Raw genomic sequence first — 14,027 nt, 5'->3', positions numbered from 1 at the left:
GAGATCAGATGCATTGTAAGGAACCCCAACCCTCTCTAATAGCGCGTCTGAGATCAGATGCATTGTAAGGAACCCCAACCCTCTCTAATAGCGCGTCTGAGATCAGATGCATTGTAAGGAACCCCAACCCTCTCTAATAGCGCGTCTGAGATCAGATGCATTGTAAGGAACCCCAACCCTCTCTAATAGCGCCTCTGAGATCAGAAGCATTGTAAGGAACCCCAACCCTCTCTAATAGCGCCTCTGAGATCAGAAGCATTGTAAGGAACCCCAACCCTCTCTAATAGCGTGTCTGAGATCAGATGCATTGTAAGGAACCCCAACCCCCTCTAATAGCGCGTCTGAGATCAGTCTTCAGGATGTCCCTACTTCAGGACAGGTGACTCAGAGGCTCAGCTGAAGACCGCCTCTGATTGAGCCACCTGTGCTGAAGCAGGGACATCCTGAAAACCTGACCTGTTGGGAGGGAGGCTTGAGGACTGGAGTTGAGCACTATACAAGACAGTGCCACGCTCTACATAACTGCAAATCTTATATCACGGATAGAGGGTTTTACTCTACACGGCCACTAAAGAGATTGTTGGATACAAAAAAAATGTACAAAAAAAATGTACAAAAAAAAAGCAGATTTGGCAAAGAGAAATACTGAGGCATCACCAGCATTTAACTGCAGCCGGTTGCACGGGAATATTTATACACCTTTACAACAGACGGCCCTTCCCACCCAGCAACGATTAGCATTTTGTTTGTTTTTTTTGCTTTTAAGAGCAGTAACATTTTGCAACATAAAAAGGTTTCCGTAAGCGCAAAGCACTAAGACATGCAACGCCTCCAAAATATTTAAAGCAGCAACCCCTGGCCTCCCATATCAAACAAGTATTTGCTGTATCCTTATATGAACAAGGGGAGCCGCAGGGTCAGCCAATCAGAAGCTGTAATGTCATCTAACCATGTCGCGGCTTTCTATTCCTGGAGTGAGGCTGACCCCGAGCAGTCATATTGCTTGTGCCGGATGAGAATTCTTGTAAGGCAAAATTAAATCCCTCGGGAACACAGGGGAGAACCCGTAGGTTGGAGTGTCACACGCGGTTCAGCTCTGGGGACCCCTTTTTTTCAAATAAGGTGACACTATCAGTTTCATAATACGCACACGCTCACTCAATGAGTAAAGACACCAACTGATAATGACACAGAGTATGAAGCAGGAGAACCTGGTTCAATTCCCGGTGTCGGCTCCTTGTGACCTTGGACAAGTCACTTTATCTCCCTGTGCTTCAGACACCTACATCAGATTGTAAGCTCCTCCGGGCAGGGACTGTGACTAACATTCCTATATAAGCGTCGTATTGCGCACTATACTGTAATTGTGACGCGCTGTGTCCCATTGGGAGAAAAACGCTATATGAAAGTTATTACAAAAATAAAACTGAAGCGCACATTAGCGGATAGCACAGAATGTAAATACACACTGCTTTCCGAGCCAATGTGCAGCCAAATCTTTGCTTTTAGCATTGCTAGAATCGATTACAAAAGGGTATTTTTTTGGCCCGCCTAAGTGGCATTGCAGTTTTAAATCCGCAGGAAAAAAAAAAAAAAAAAAAAAAAAAAAAAGAAATAAGGTAGCGCTAATTCTTATAGAAAAAATGCTGGCTGCCTATGAAATAACTCTGACCCCTGGTCAGACAGATAGAAAAAAAAGTGTTATGTCTCTGGCGCTCGGCACTAAATACAAACTGTATATATAAATAATAATAATATACAACCAGATTCAATGGTGTAGCCCGTCCAATGTGGTGCTCCACGTGGAGTTGATTAAACATGGAAAGATAATAAAAGAAAAATCATAGCATAACACTGCAAATAAAACAGTGACAGAACTAACATGAAACAAGCACATACATATGTAACAGATGCTGAGAACAACAGGTGACAGTTAATGATAAAAAAGACATTTGATAAAACATCAATGGTATAAAACATATGAAAAAAAGGCCCCAAATGGACACTCAAACCGCGGCTAAAATATCTGCTTACCGAAGGCAAGGAGGTATCAGGCGGTGGATAAATCAAAGCGTATCCCCTCTTATGGACAAACAGCTCCAAGCTCCGGCGACTGCTTCTCAGCCTGGTGCTCCCCTGCTTGTGCCAGACGAATCTGCGGCCACGACCTCACAGCTGTCACTGCGCATGCGCAGACCGGAGACGGAGGCGAACGCTACAGACTGGAGAGGTCTGTCCCCGCGGAAGCAGGGGAGCACCACGCTGAGAAGCAGACGCCAGAGCCAGCAGCTGTTTGTCCATAAGAGGGGATACGCTTTGATTTACCCACCGCCTGATACCTCCTTGCCTTCGGTAAGCAGGTATTTTAGCCGCAGTTTGAGTGTCCATTTGGGGCCTTTTTTTTTCCATATGTTTTATACCATTGATGTTTTATCAAATGTCTTTTTTATCATTAACTGTCACCTGTTGTTCTCAGCATCTGTTACATATGTATGTGCTTAGTTTCATGTTAGTTCTGTCACTGTTTTATTTGCAGTGTTATGCTATGATTTTTCTTTTATTATCTTTCCATATTTAATCATCCCCACGTGGAGCACCTCATTGGACGGGCTACACCATTGAATCTGGTTGTATATTATTATTATTATTATTTATATATACAGTTTGTATTTAGTGCCGAGCGCCAGAGACATAACACTTTTTTTTCAGTTTTAAATCTGCGTTACAATCCCCACGAGCACTTTATCTAACCTAGTCTTGGTTCTAAGTATCACTTATCCATAGATCGGGAGGGGGGGGGGGGGGGGGGAGTCCATTACTTTAGGGCCACCAACAGATCAGATTGTTAGGAATATCTCTGCTTTAGCATAGATGGCGCAACCAGTTCCTGCTTCAGCACAGGTGGCTCAATCTGTGTTGAAGCAGGGATTTTCCTGAAAATCTGACCAGGTGCAGCCTAAGAGGACTGGAGTTGCCCAGCCCTGCCATAGATGCATTGTGGATGTACTGGACTGAAATGTCCGTGTCACCCAGAGATCAGACGTCTCGTCAGCATACAATCTCAATAGCCATCGAACACGACCCAATATCAACACGACAGGTCACCCGAAGGCCTCGCTTACCGTGGACATGGGACTGCTGGAAACTTTTCTCGGGTGCGAAGTGAAAGTTCCCAGCGACCTGTTGCAAAGAAACACATTGGTTTGGTTACGGCTTCGAACACCTGCAATGACCTTCCCGCAGAACTAGGAACGGGCGAAAGGGTCGCCCGAGCTCGCAAATCGTGGAATGTGCCATATGAGTGGGAGTAAGGGTCTGCCCGCGATTCGTCATGGGGGGAGTCCATGCCACTGGATGAGCTTATTGGCAAAATGCTCCACAAAAATCACTAGTTTCGCTTAAGACTAATTTCCGCTGAAGTCTTTACTTTTATTTATTTTTTAACCCTAGTTCGGAAGCAGGGGGTCCTCAGAGCTGAATGGTGTTAATTCGAGCTCCGGGGACCCCCTGCTCCCAGAGGTACTTACCTCTGATAGGGCCCCGGGTGGGCACGCAATATGGAAGTTTAAAGGTCCAGCTGGCCAACGTCATCCCTTGTGGCTTCCTATTGGCCTCCGAACCTTTAATCCCACATTACATCCCGGCAGCACCTTTTGAGTTAAAATCTCAGGGTGCAGGGGGTCCCCGAAGCTGGAATCAACGCAGTTCAGCTCAGGAGACCCCCTGCATCATACCCAGGAGACGGGGGGGGAGATACATTTATTCATAAAGGGAACGGCTTTTCTTTTGAAGACTACAGATGAGACAAGCAGCTGAAAGCTGCGAACTGGCAAAATGGAAGACTCCTCTAGCGACGTTTTTAACCCTTTGAAGCTTGCCAAAGCGTTTCCCAAGGAATACAGTCTGGGGGGCAGGAAATGCTTACAATTCCACGCCTGCATTCGGGACATTTTGGCACTTCTCTGCATGTACACCGAACGCAAAGCAGAGCAACAATGTGTTATCTGCACCTGTGACACTGCTGCTGCCCTCAACCCAAACATTCCTCAACTCTTCCGCTGTAGTTGCTTTGCAAAGTACCCTTGGCAGTGGAAGGGTTAAAGGGTATCTAGCACGCGAGTGCAGTTTTTCACGCTTCTTGTTTAGTAATGAAGATTTCCTTTTAAGTTACGAGACTTTGGAAGTCAGTGTATCATTTCGTGGCACTTCTTCCCCACTTTTTGTTCTTTGATACATCTGTAGATACATTTTTTTCTATTTGGAATGTGCAGTATTTTATTTTTTCACACTTATTCGCACATTTTAATTCTCATTCTTCACACGATATTTATATATTTTTTGCATGTTTTAACCATCTACATATACATCAATATACAGACAGACGTCTGAATACCTACATATTTACAAATACATTAATATACGTGTGTATATATGTGTATAAATGGATACACATTTTTATGTATATTAGGACACTAGTTTATGATTTGATTCTCCTTTTAGTATATATCTACATGTAAAAGAATAAAACAATTTAGTGTCAGATATAAAAATAAGTCATTTTTATTGTTTTCGGATGGACACTATTTATATTAAAGTAACTTGATTCGCACCATACGGATGAAGTCTTGTCCTACGCCTCCTACTTTCACTCCCCTAGTAACAAGATTATGAAGTCCCTCCTGTATATATGGTGTTACAAGGCAGGAGCAGGATCTGACGATTGAGTCACATTGGTCTTAATATGGGAGACGTGTGAGGAGCACTTACCTTGTTGACTTCTAGAAACCCGTACACTTGGTAGCCCTCGTTCCTCTGCTCTTCCATCTTCTGGCTGAACCCTCCCGCTTACACTGGGCTATGGAGTCCGGAGTCTTGAACGCCGAGCCTTTCCTTCGGTACAACACCTGCGAGGAACCAGATAACACAACCATGTCATTACGAGCGACAGAAATGTGTGAAACAATAACCACAAAGAACTAGGAAACACATTCTAGAATCATAATCTAATTTAACAAAATAAGGTGGTTCCCAGCACTCGAGAGATATGTTAATAAGAAAGGTCACACGCGTTAAGTGAAAAAAACAATAGAACATTTGTTACTGATGTGAGTGTGTACAGCAGGCATGTCAAACATGCGGCCCGCGGGCCGCATGCGGCCCCCAATGGATATTTTTGCGGCCCGCTCCCAACCAGCGCGGCGGCGGTCGTGTGTGTCGGCGAGCGCGTGGGCGGCGGTAAAAAGTTTTGGCCGCGGGAGAAGCGAGCGCGGGTGTTGGGGAAGCGAGTAGCACGGGCGGAAGTAAAATCTGTCCTGCAGGGGCTGGAGGCGTACGGTGGCCGGGTGCAGTCAATCTGCACTCGTGCCGTGTGTGGGAGGACACGGGGGCGGAGTCAAAACCCCGGCGGAGAGACTGCATTCTCCTTGAAGCCTGGTAAACCAGAGAGATCATGGCCGCCCCCCTCCATGAGGTGCAGAGAGTTCAGCAGTTCAGTGGAGATCCCACGGACAGGGGTATGTCTTCACAGCAGCCCCCCTCCCCCCTGTCAAATCTCTGTGTGAGCTGCACGTGCAGAAGGAGATCTGTGTGTGTTTGTGTGTGTGTGTGTGTGTCTGTGTGTGTGTGTGTGTGTATGTGTATGTATGTGTGTGTGTGTCTGTGTGTGTGTGTGTGTGTGTGTGTGTGTCTGAGTGTGTGTGTGTGTGTGTGTGTGTGTGTCTGAGTGTGTGTGTGTGTGTGTGTGTGTGCCTGAGTGTGTGTGTGTCTGAGTGTGTGTGTGTCTGAGAGAGAGAGAGAGTGTCAGGGAGAGGGAGAGAGAGAGAGTGCCTGTGCCCCTGTCCCTGTGCCCCTGCACCCTTGTCCCTGTGCTGCTGTCCCTGTGCCTCTGTCCCTGTGTCCCTGTCCCTCTGTCTCTGTGTCTCTGTCCCTCTGTCCCTGTGCCCCTGTGTCCCTGTGCCCCTGTGTCCCCGTGCCCCTGTCCCTGTGTCCGTGTCCCTGTGTCCCTGTGTCCCTGTGCCTGTGTCCCTGTGTGCCTGTGTCCCTGTGCCTGTGTCCCTGTGTCCCTGTGTCCCTGTGTCCCGTGTCCCTGTGCCTGTGTCCCTGTGTCCCCGTCCCTGTGTCCCTGTGTCCCGTGTCCCTGTGCCTGTGTCCCTGTGTCCCCGTCCCTGTGTCCCGTGTCCCTGTGCCTGTGTCCCTGTGTCCCCGTGTCCCTGTGTCCCTGTGCCTCTGTCCCTGTGTCCCTGCGCCTCTGTCCCTGTGCCTCTGTCCCTGTGCCTCTGTCCCTGTGCCCGTCCCCGTGCCCCTGTGTCCCTGTGCCCCTGTGCCTGTGTCCCTGTGTGCCTGTGTGCCTGCCCCTGTGTCCCTGTCCCTGTGTCCCTGCCCCTGTGTCCCTGTGCCTCTGCCCCTGTGTCACTGTGCCACTGTGTCCCTGTGCCTCTGCCCCTGTGTGCCTCTGCCCCTGTGTCCCTGTGTGCCTCTGCCCCTGTGCCTCTGCCTCTGTCCCCCTGTCCCTGTGTCCCTGTCCGCCTGTGTCCCTGTGTCCCTGTGCCTCTGCACCTGTGCCCCTCCCCCTCTCTCTCTCTGCCTCTCTCTCTGCCTCTCTCTCTGCCTCTCTCTCTGCCTCTCTCTCTGCCTCTCTCTCTGCGCCTCTCTCTCTGCGCCTCTCTCTCTGCGCCTCTCTCTCTGCGCCTCTCTCTCTGCGCCTCTCTCTCTGCGCCTCTCTCTGCGCCTCTCTCTCTCTGCGCCTCTCTCTCTCTGCGCCTCTCTCTCTCTGCGCCTCTCTCTCTCTGCGCCTCTCTCTCTCTGCGCCTCTCTCTCTCTGCGCCTCTCTCTCTCTGCGCCTCTCTCTCTCTGCGCCTCTCTCTCTCTGCGCCTCTCTCTCTCTGCGCCTCTCTCTCTCTGCGCCTCTCTCTCTCTGCGCCTCTCTCTCTCTGCGCCTCTCTCTCTCTGCGCCTCTCTCTCTCTGCGCCTCTCTCTCTGCGCCTCTCTCTCTCTCGTTTTTATCTTAACTGCCCTATACCTACACCGAAATAACCTATTCTGCTTTCTTCCGGATCTGACTCAAGTTTCACGCGGGGGACATCGGAAGACAGGTAGGAAACACCTCCCCTGCAGTATAGTACCTTGAGGCACACACACACACACACACACACACACACACACACACACACTACTTTTCGAAATAAACCTACGTTTCTATGAAAATGTAAGTTTTTTTTTTTTTTGCGGCCCACCTAGACTTAAACCTTGTTTATTTGGCCCTTGTTAGCATTTGAGTTTGACATGCTTGGTGTACAGGAACATGCAATATTACATCTCATACAAAAAAAGGTCAACAATGTGATACACCACTCAGGTCCTAAAGCGACACGGACAATCGCAGGAGAATATATACAGAATATGTATCAAAATGAGCACGTCTGAGTGAACACACAAACTAGATACACAACCAAAAACAGAAAGAAAAAGAGCAAAAGGAAACAAACATGAGTAATAGCACACAATTACACGCGTCTCACACGCGCTGTGACTCCGATGAGCTGGGACGCCGCAGATCTAGGCATTTTGGGGGGCACTTTTTAGGAGAAGGGAAGTGCCACCTGTATTTCACACGTGGGAACTGATCTGAAGACTGGGTTAGTGCCCCGAAACGTTGCCACCCTTGTTTAATTGCGTGTTCCCTTGCCCCATGTCCGTGGGATTTTCTCCTCGAGTCCTTGTAGTGGATAATATCGGAGCGCATACATACTCGTGTTGATTTTGATACATATTCTGAATATATCGTACTGTTATTGTCCTTGTTGGTGTATGATCCGAGTGATGTGTATCACCGGATATATTTTGTATGAGATGGAATATTGCATCCTTCTGTACACACACTATATCTTTTATCAGCAACAAATATTGCTTTTTTTTCATCATTTGACACGTGCCCGTAAGCGCCCTTACCAAATAATACGTTTTCAGTGCTGGGAACCACCTTTATTTTTTACCATTAACCTAGAGGGAATTGGGGTCCCTCTTTGTTCCTGTTGCACCGGTATTTGTATATATTGATACCCGTTCCGTTCCAAGGGGGTGCTGTCTGACCTATACACTTTTCATAATATTAAGTCTCCTTAAAGTGATCAGAAGCATTGGAAAACCTGAAACAAATCAATAACAATGATACAGCTCAACCCCGTTACAACGCGAATCCGCTTAGAACGCGATGCGAGCGTGGCGCCCAATCATTGTGTACTCCGAGCACAAAAAGTAATCTGCTTTATGTAATAAAATGCCAAGGTAAATCGGTATTGCGAGTTGCTTTTATATTCTCTAGGATTTAAAGAATATTCTGGCAAAGGAAAAACATGGGTAGGATCATGTGAGTAGGTTACAGGCTCTGTACTTCTGTAACCCCGGCTGTGCTGCAAAGCTGTGTAATGCGGCAGGCAGAAGCTTATATGGGTCCCATGTTAAAATGGATAAGAAGCAAAAGGGGAAACCGAGTGCTCATTTGCATGTCATTACCCAGAATCCCTAGCTGTAGTGGAAGCATAGTATCCTGTTAGATAATGGGGAAAGGCAGGGTTGCAGACCTGTTAACGTGCTCACAAGTGATATTTTTATTTGATCGTTCGTAGCACAAATTGAAACGGTTGAACAATTTTAAATTAACCGAGCCAGCCGTGGAACGTGACAGAGCCACCTTGCGCCAGCCGTCGACGTTCTTGTTGGGGTGGAGAGGCCAACAGCTAGGAAACTCGAGACAGATTTTTTTTTTTTAATATTACTAGGGGAATATTCACCCAATTAAGAAAAAACATCGCGAATTCAACCCTGCCCCTTGTTAGAATAAGCTGCACACCTCTCTACCTGTATTGGTTCTCAGGATGTTATTGGCGTTAACCAAGCTGATGCTGGCACAACGAAACCCTTCACCTCCTCTGCTCCATGCCAACCAATGTCTGATAACTGCGCCTAGCAGGCTCCAGCATTTATAGCTAACCAACACACTGCGTTATGATGTCACTGATCAGCTCACGTGACCTCACAATGCTGTGGTCAGCGGCCTACCTACCAAAGGCAGAAAGAATTATGTGAAGAGGAGCCCACCCAGCCAACACGAGACATTATTTGTAATAGTAGTATGAATATATATTCAAGCATAACGTCTGCAAAGGATTACCAACATATTAGAATATAAATAATATTTATAATCATTTGAATTGCAACTCTTGAGTTAAAACATAACTGCAAAGGACCAAACACCACGACAGAGATATACACACACGGGACACTATCTAACGCGATAGATCGCATCCTCAAGCACTACAGAACTTGCAAATAACCAACAATTTTAACGTTACGATCATAAAAAAATAAATAAAAAACGCTTCCTTGACATGATCACAATTACACCCAACACACACTTAATATAGGTCTACCCTACTATCACAGAAAATGGAAAAATCTCAGCCATACCCCAACCTGCCAGAGCATCTAAAGAGGGCAAACTCATGTCACCCGAGTTTTTAAACAAGAGTTTACACAGACAGAGCCCCCTCTCCTCTGCCCCCCTAATCTTTATTGGTTCTCCGATAAGGACAGGGTGGGACAAGGGGAAAGAAAACACTTCATTGGCAAACCCCTCACCATTGAAATGCCCCAAAGAAATATCACGTGTAATTATTTTACAGGGAACCCATGGCAGACAGATCTTCTGCTTTCCGCACAATTTGATTCATTTAAGGAAGCCAATTCAGTTGGTCCATTCTTTACAAAAGGTTTTCTGTACAGTTTGCTGCGTGGGATTGTACCGGTATGTTTATTTGTAAGCTAGAAGGGACTGCCACCTTCAAAACGTCACCGGATGCGGTGACATTTCCATTGGCACACGATCTCCGGGGTGAGATCCGCTCCCCCATATAACCTTCACAGCTTCCTTTTGACATACCTAGTACGGCATGGCCACTTTAGTATGTTGCAGGGGAAATTCAGGCCGAAGTGTAGGACAAATCGTCGTGGACGTCTACCCTAAAAAGGGTAACCCAGAAAGGCCGTTCTCTAAACCCGAAACCGGTAAGCCCATACCCTAAAAAAAAAAAAAAAACTCCTAATCACTTACCTCAATACCAAAAACTGGCCAGCGGCTAAACAGCAGCAGCCAACTGTCCGAGGGCGGTGAAGGCCCCTATCCGTGGGCCAACTACTCCACTTATGTTTCTGGCATCCATGCACCAGTTGCGTCATGCGACAGCCACATGGGCGATCACGTGACACGGAAGTGCCGGTGGGAGCCAGGAACCCCAGCACTGTAAAAAGGTTGCCATGCAATTACCGGATATCTTCAGTCTCAGCTCCGTAGCAGCTTTCGCAGCGTTCGGGGTCTAAGGAAGTTGGATCAAACACCGTCTCCTCTTCCGCTTTCCCTAGATCTGGAATGGAGTATGATGGAAATAAGCGGTGACGGTGCAGTCCTACCTAACATATGCCACCAAACGTCTGCCATTTACAAGCCCCACATTTGTTTTTTCATTTATTGTAGGGTCGTTACAGACACTATTGAATAACATCAAATGATAATTAATAAAATAGAGAGAGATGAGCTGGGGAGCTTCACAAATATCAGTAGCAATACACCCAAACCATGAGTGCCACGGTGCAGTGATGCAACGGGTTACCTTCTCCATGAGCGCAACTTCCCAGATAAAACTTAAAGCCAACTCAACATTTAATTCGTTATGTCACACAGTATGTGAAGCAGTGGGTCCCACTGAGCTGAACCGCACTGTTTTTCGCTCTGGAGACCCCCTGGTTCTTGAGATCTTGATATTTTTGGGCGCCAGTGTTCTGGTTCCCTTTTGGGAAATCAATATGGCTGCCACACAAGCATCACTCCAATGGTCCAAAAGGAAGCTGTAGTGTCACCGCATGGTCATCTTTCCTTTTACGGCACATAAAAAGGTAAACACCTCTAACTGTGGGGGACCACAAGCTAAGAACAGTGCGATTCAGCTAAGGGGACCCCACTATTCAGAATATGCAAACACACAATGGATGGGAGCCTTTCGAATTAAATCAACAGAAGAATGAAGATAGGATGGTGAGCATTTGGAAGAAACAGGAGTATATTTCAAGGGAACCTTCCAATGTGCCTCAAGTAGAAAGCTTTCTACCAGTGTATCCTGCCCATGTTCATATATGGATGTGAAACATGGACCCTAAATGCGAAGATAATTCAGAATCTTCAGAACCCAAACAAGTATGGAGAGATGCATGCTGGGTATTACACAGAGACAAGAAAAAGAATGACTGGGTTTGAAACCAAACCAAATTCTGTGACATCATAAGGGAGAAGAAATGAAAATAGCGATGTGCCGGACATATGACAAGGAATGACCATTCTTGGACAAAGACGGTACTCAACAGGATACAAGAGAGATTGAAAGACCAAGACGACAACCAAAAAGTAAGATGGGAGGATGGGATGAGAAAATGTGGTAGCACAACATGAAGAGGCGCTGCAACCGCAGTACCTGGGAGATCATTGCGGAGGCTTCATTCAGCTGTCGGGAGACAAGGGCTGAAGCAGATATACACAGATATGGAGGGGATTGCTGTTTTACCTTGAGCGTTAAGGGGATTGGGGTGATAGGGTTGTTAATACTCTGAATATGTAAATGTATCCCCGCGGACCCCACCACTTCCCGCTGAGTGAGATTATGTTCTATAATGTGTATTCAGCGTTAAGTGTCACATATGAGGCTCTTGGCAGCATGATAATGCAGTATTGTAGTTTTTCAACAGCGGTTCCCCGGGCATTCTTAAAGGGTTCCCTGCAATTTTCAGGTTATTTGAAAATGGTACCAAACACAGAAGATTTTACAATGCATCCGATCTCAGACGCTATTAAAGAGGGTTGGGGTTCCTTACAATGCATCTGATCCCAGAAACACTATTAGAGAGGGTTGGGGTTCCTAACAATGCATCTGATCTCAGACGCGCTTTTAAAGAGAGTTGGTGTTCCTAACAATGCATCTGATCCCAAATGCTATTAAAGAGGGTTGGGGCTCCGCAGACTCACAATAAACTTATAGGTTCCTTACCCCCCCAAAAAAATAAAGTTTAAACCTACTGTTCTATGTTGTACTAGAAAGGAAAGTTTCACACCCAATTGAATAATTTGATATTGTAGGTTTATATGGTGCCAGCCAACATATGCCGTGCTTTACACAGGACATAACACAGGGGGGGATACTACAACTAGGTGTAACCCCCTTTGTAAGTGGATGCAGCAGAAACGCACTGCCAAATGCCTGGATCCTCCCCAAAGCATGATCAGCATGTGACTTGTGATGAACATGGCCTCAGCCAATGACAGTCTCAGGAGAAGATGGACTACAGAAGAGACGTTAAGAGTCCCTGGTCGAGCACGAGGGGGCAGAGTTGCTGTGACCCTGGGGGACCTCGTGCGATTATAAGTGGTCTGGAACCAGTCGACTCAGCGGTACGACTCAACGGACGCTGGGTGACCAGATTGCATCGAGGAGTGGAGCCTGCGCTGAGAAGCAGTCTACCTGATACCGAGAGGATGTAATAATGTAACATTACTATTCAAACTACAGTTCCAAGCTCCAATAGGAAATTAACCCTTAATTTTTGCTCCCTTTTTACTCATTTCATTGCACCATTTATTTTAATCATAAGTATTCTAATAAAGATTATTTTTAATATTGACATTCGTCATTACTGATACTTGAGTGCTAACTTAAACTGAGTACTTTCTTTCTTTGGTATACAAATACTCTTGGTATTCACATTACTGTGGTATGTTTCACTCTGTCTGACCTACAGCCACGTGTTGGGTAAGATAAGGGCGGGGAACTCGGGCCCCCACCTTAGCAGCGGGCATCAGTCTAAGGGAGAAGAGAGGGGTCACATTAGGGAAAGCTGCAGAACAGATCCAAGGAAACTTAAGGGGGGAAAGATCTTGCCATGAAAAACTTACAATGTAAGCGATGTCATTGGAGAGCTACAGAGAAGAGACATTGTAGGGTGTATAAGTGGGTCATGTGACACGGCTATATAAATGCTTGGTAATAAACGTGACTTCAGTTGGTCCTTGAAGATATAAGGATATAGGTTGATATTGTTGGAATGATTTAGGATCAAATACCTACTGCATTTTCCCTACTACAAAATATTGAAAATGTTCAATTACCGCACAAGCCCTTTACATCCACTTACCATTTAGATAACTGCCCGTGAACCTTTATTCCCAATACGTACCGTGCTTTTCTGCTTCTGAAGTAACCGGGTTCCCCACTAAATCTAGCCGCTGCTTGAAGAGATTGTGTTCAACATCCAACTGCTGCTCTGCGGCTACATCCATCGCGTCTATGCTTAAATGTTAAAGTCAGACAAAGCACACGGTCATGAAGAGGTCGTCGGTTTGGTTTTACAAACTACAGCCGTGTCATAGTGTCTTGTGATAACATATCCGGTTATTGGGCTGCGTCTATAGTAACCGCGACGGCGAGCGCTGCGAGAACAAGTCTGTGGAAGTCGGAGGGCAGCCAGTGTGCGCGGGCCGAATTTTCAAGCTACAAATTAATTTGTTTTTTTGCGCGGCGGCCGCCTCACGTGAGCGGTTCAGCCAATGAGGGCCGATCCAGCCTTGTGACGCGTCCACACTGGGTCGCTCGAGCAATGCCTTGCACTCCGTCACTCGCGCCTACTATAATCTCAGCCTTACCCACAATATCAACATATCCCATTATTAGCATCAACAAAGTAACATCCATGCGGCTCTGACCTACAGCTCAACAAGGAGTCCACACCAGTCTCTAAAAGCTCAATGAAGCTTAAAGGGATTGAAACACTCCAGAGTATATTCTATGATATTCTGTTATAATCAACTGCCAATGAAGCCTACGGATAACGAGACAAAGCCTGAACAGATCAATCCGCTCCAGAGTTGTGGGTATATAAAAAGAAAAGCTATTTAAGCATAGGTGCGACACAAGTACCCAGCAAGAGGCAGC

At 46.5% G+C, this 14,027-nt stretch overlaps 1 protein-coding gene across 11 annotated transcripts in view; it reads right to left on the bottom strand.

Moving 5' to 3' along the window:
• Positions 1-14,027, bottom strand: part of LOC142463912 (endoplasmic reticulum-Golgi intermediate compartment protein 3-like) — a 102,716-nt gene that overhangs the window by 70,513 nt on the left and 18,176 nt on the right. For 9 of the 11 annotated variants that reach the window (XR_012787535.1, XR_012787533.1, XR_012787537.1 and 6 more), the window contains 4 exons: positions 13,273-13,385; positions 10,322-10,418; positions 4,768-4,904; positions 3,123-3,180 (listed from right to left, as the gene is read on the bottom strand). Coding sequence is in view for 1 of the 11 variants with exons in the window: in XM_075566764.1 (XP_075422879.1) it covers positions 3,123-3,180; positions 4,768-4,824 (115 nt within the window). In the remaining 10 variants the exon portion in view is untranslated. The remainder of the gene's footprint in view (positions 1-3,122; positions 3,181-4,767; positions 4,905-10,321; positions 10,419-13,272; positions 13,386-14,027) is intronic. The other 2 variants (XR_012787529.1, XR_012787530.1) reach the window with 1 other exon arrangement.

This window comes from Ascaphus truei, chromosome 12 (assembly GCF_040206685.1).
Source record: "Ascaphus truei isolate aAscTru1 chromosome 12, aAscTru1.hap1, whole genome shotgun sequence".
In the NCBI taxonomy this organism is placed as follows: domain Eukaryota; kingdom Metazoa; phylum Chordata; class Amphibia; order Anura; family Ascaphidae; genus Ascaphus; species Ascaphus truei.
Note: the sequence above shows the minus strand (reverse complement) of the source record. Positions and strands in the feature narration are given on the sequence as shown.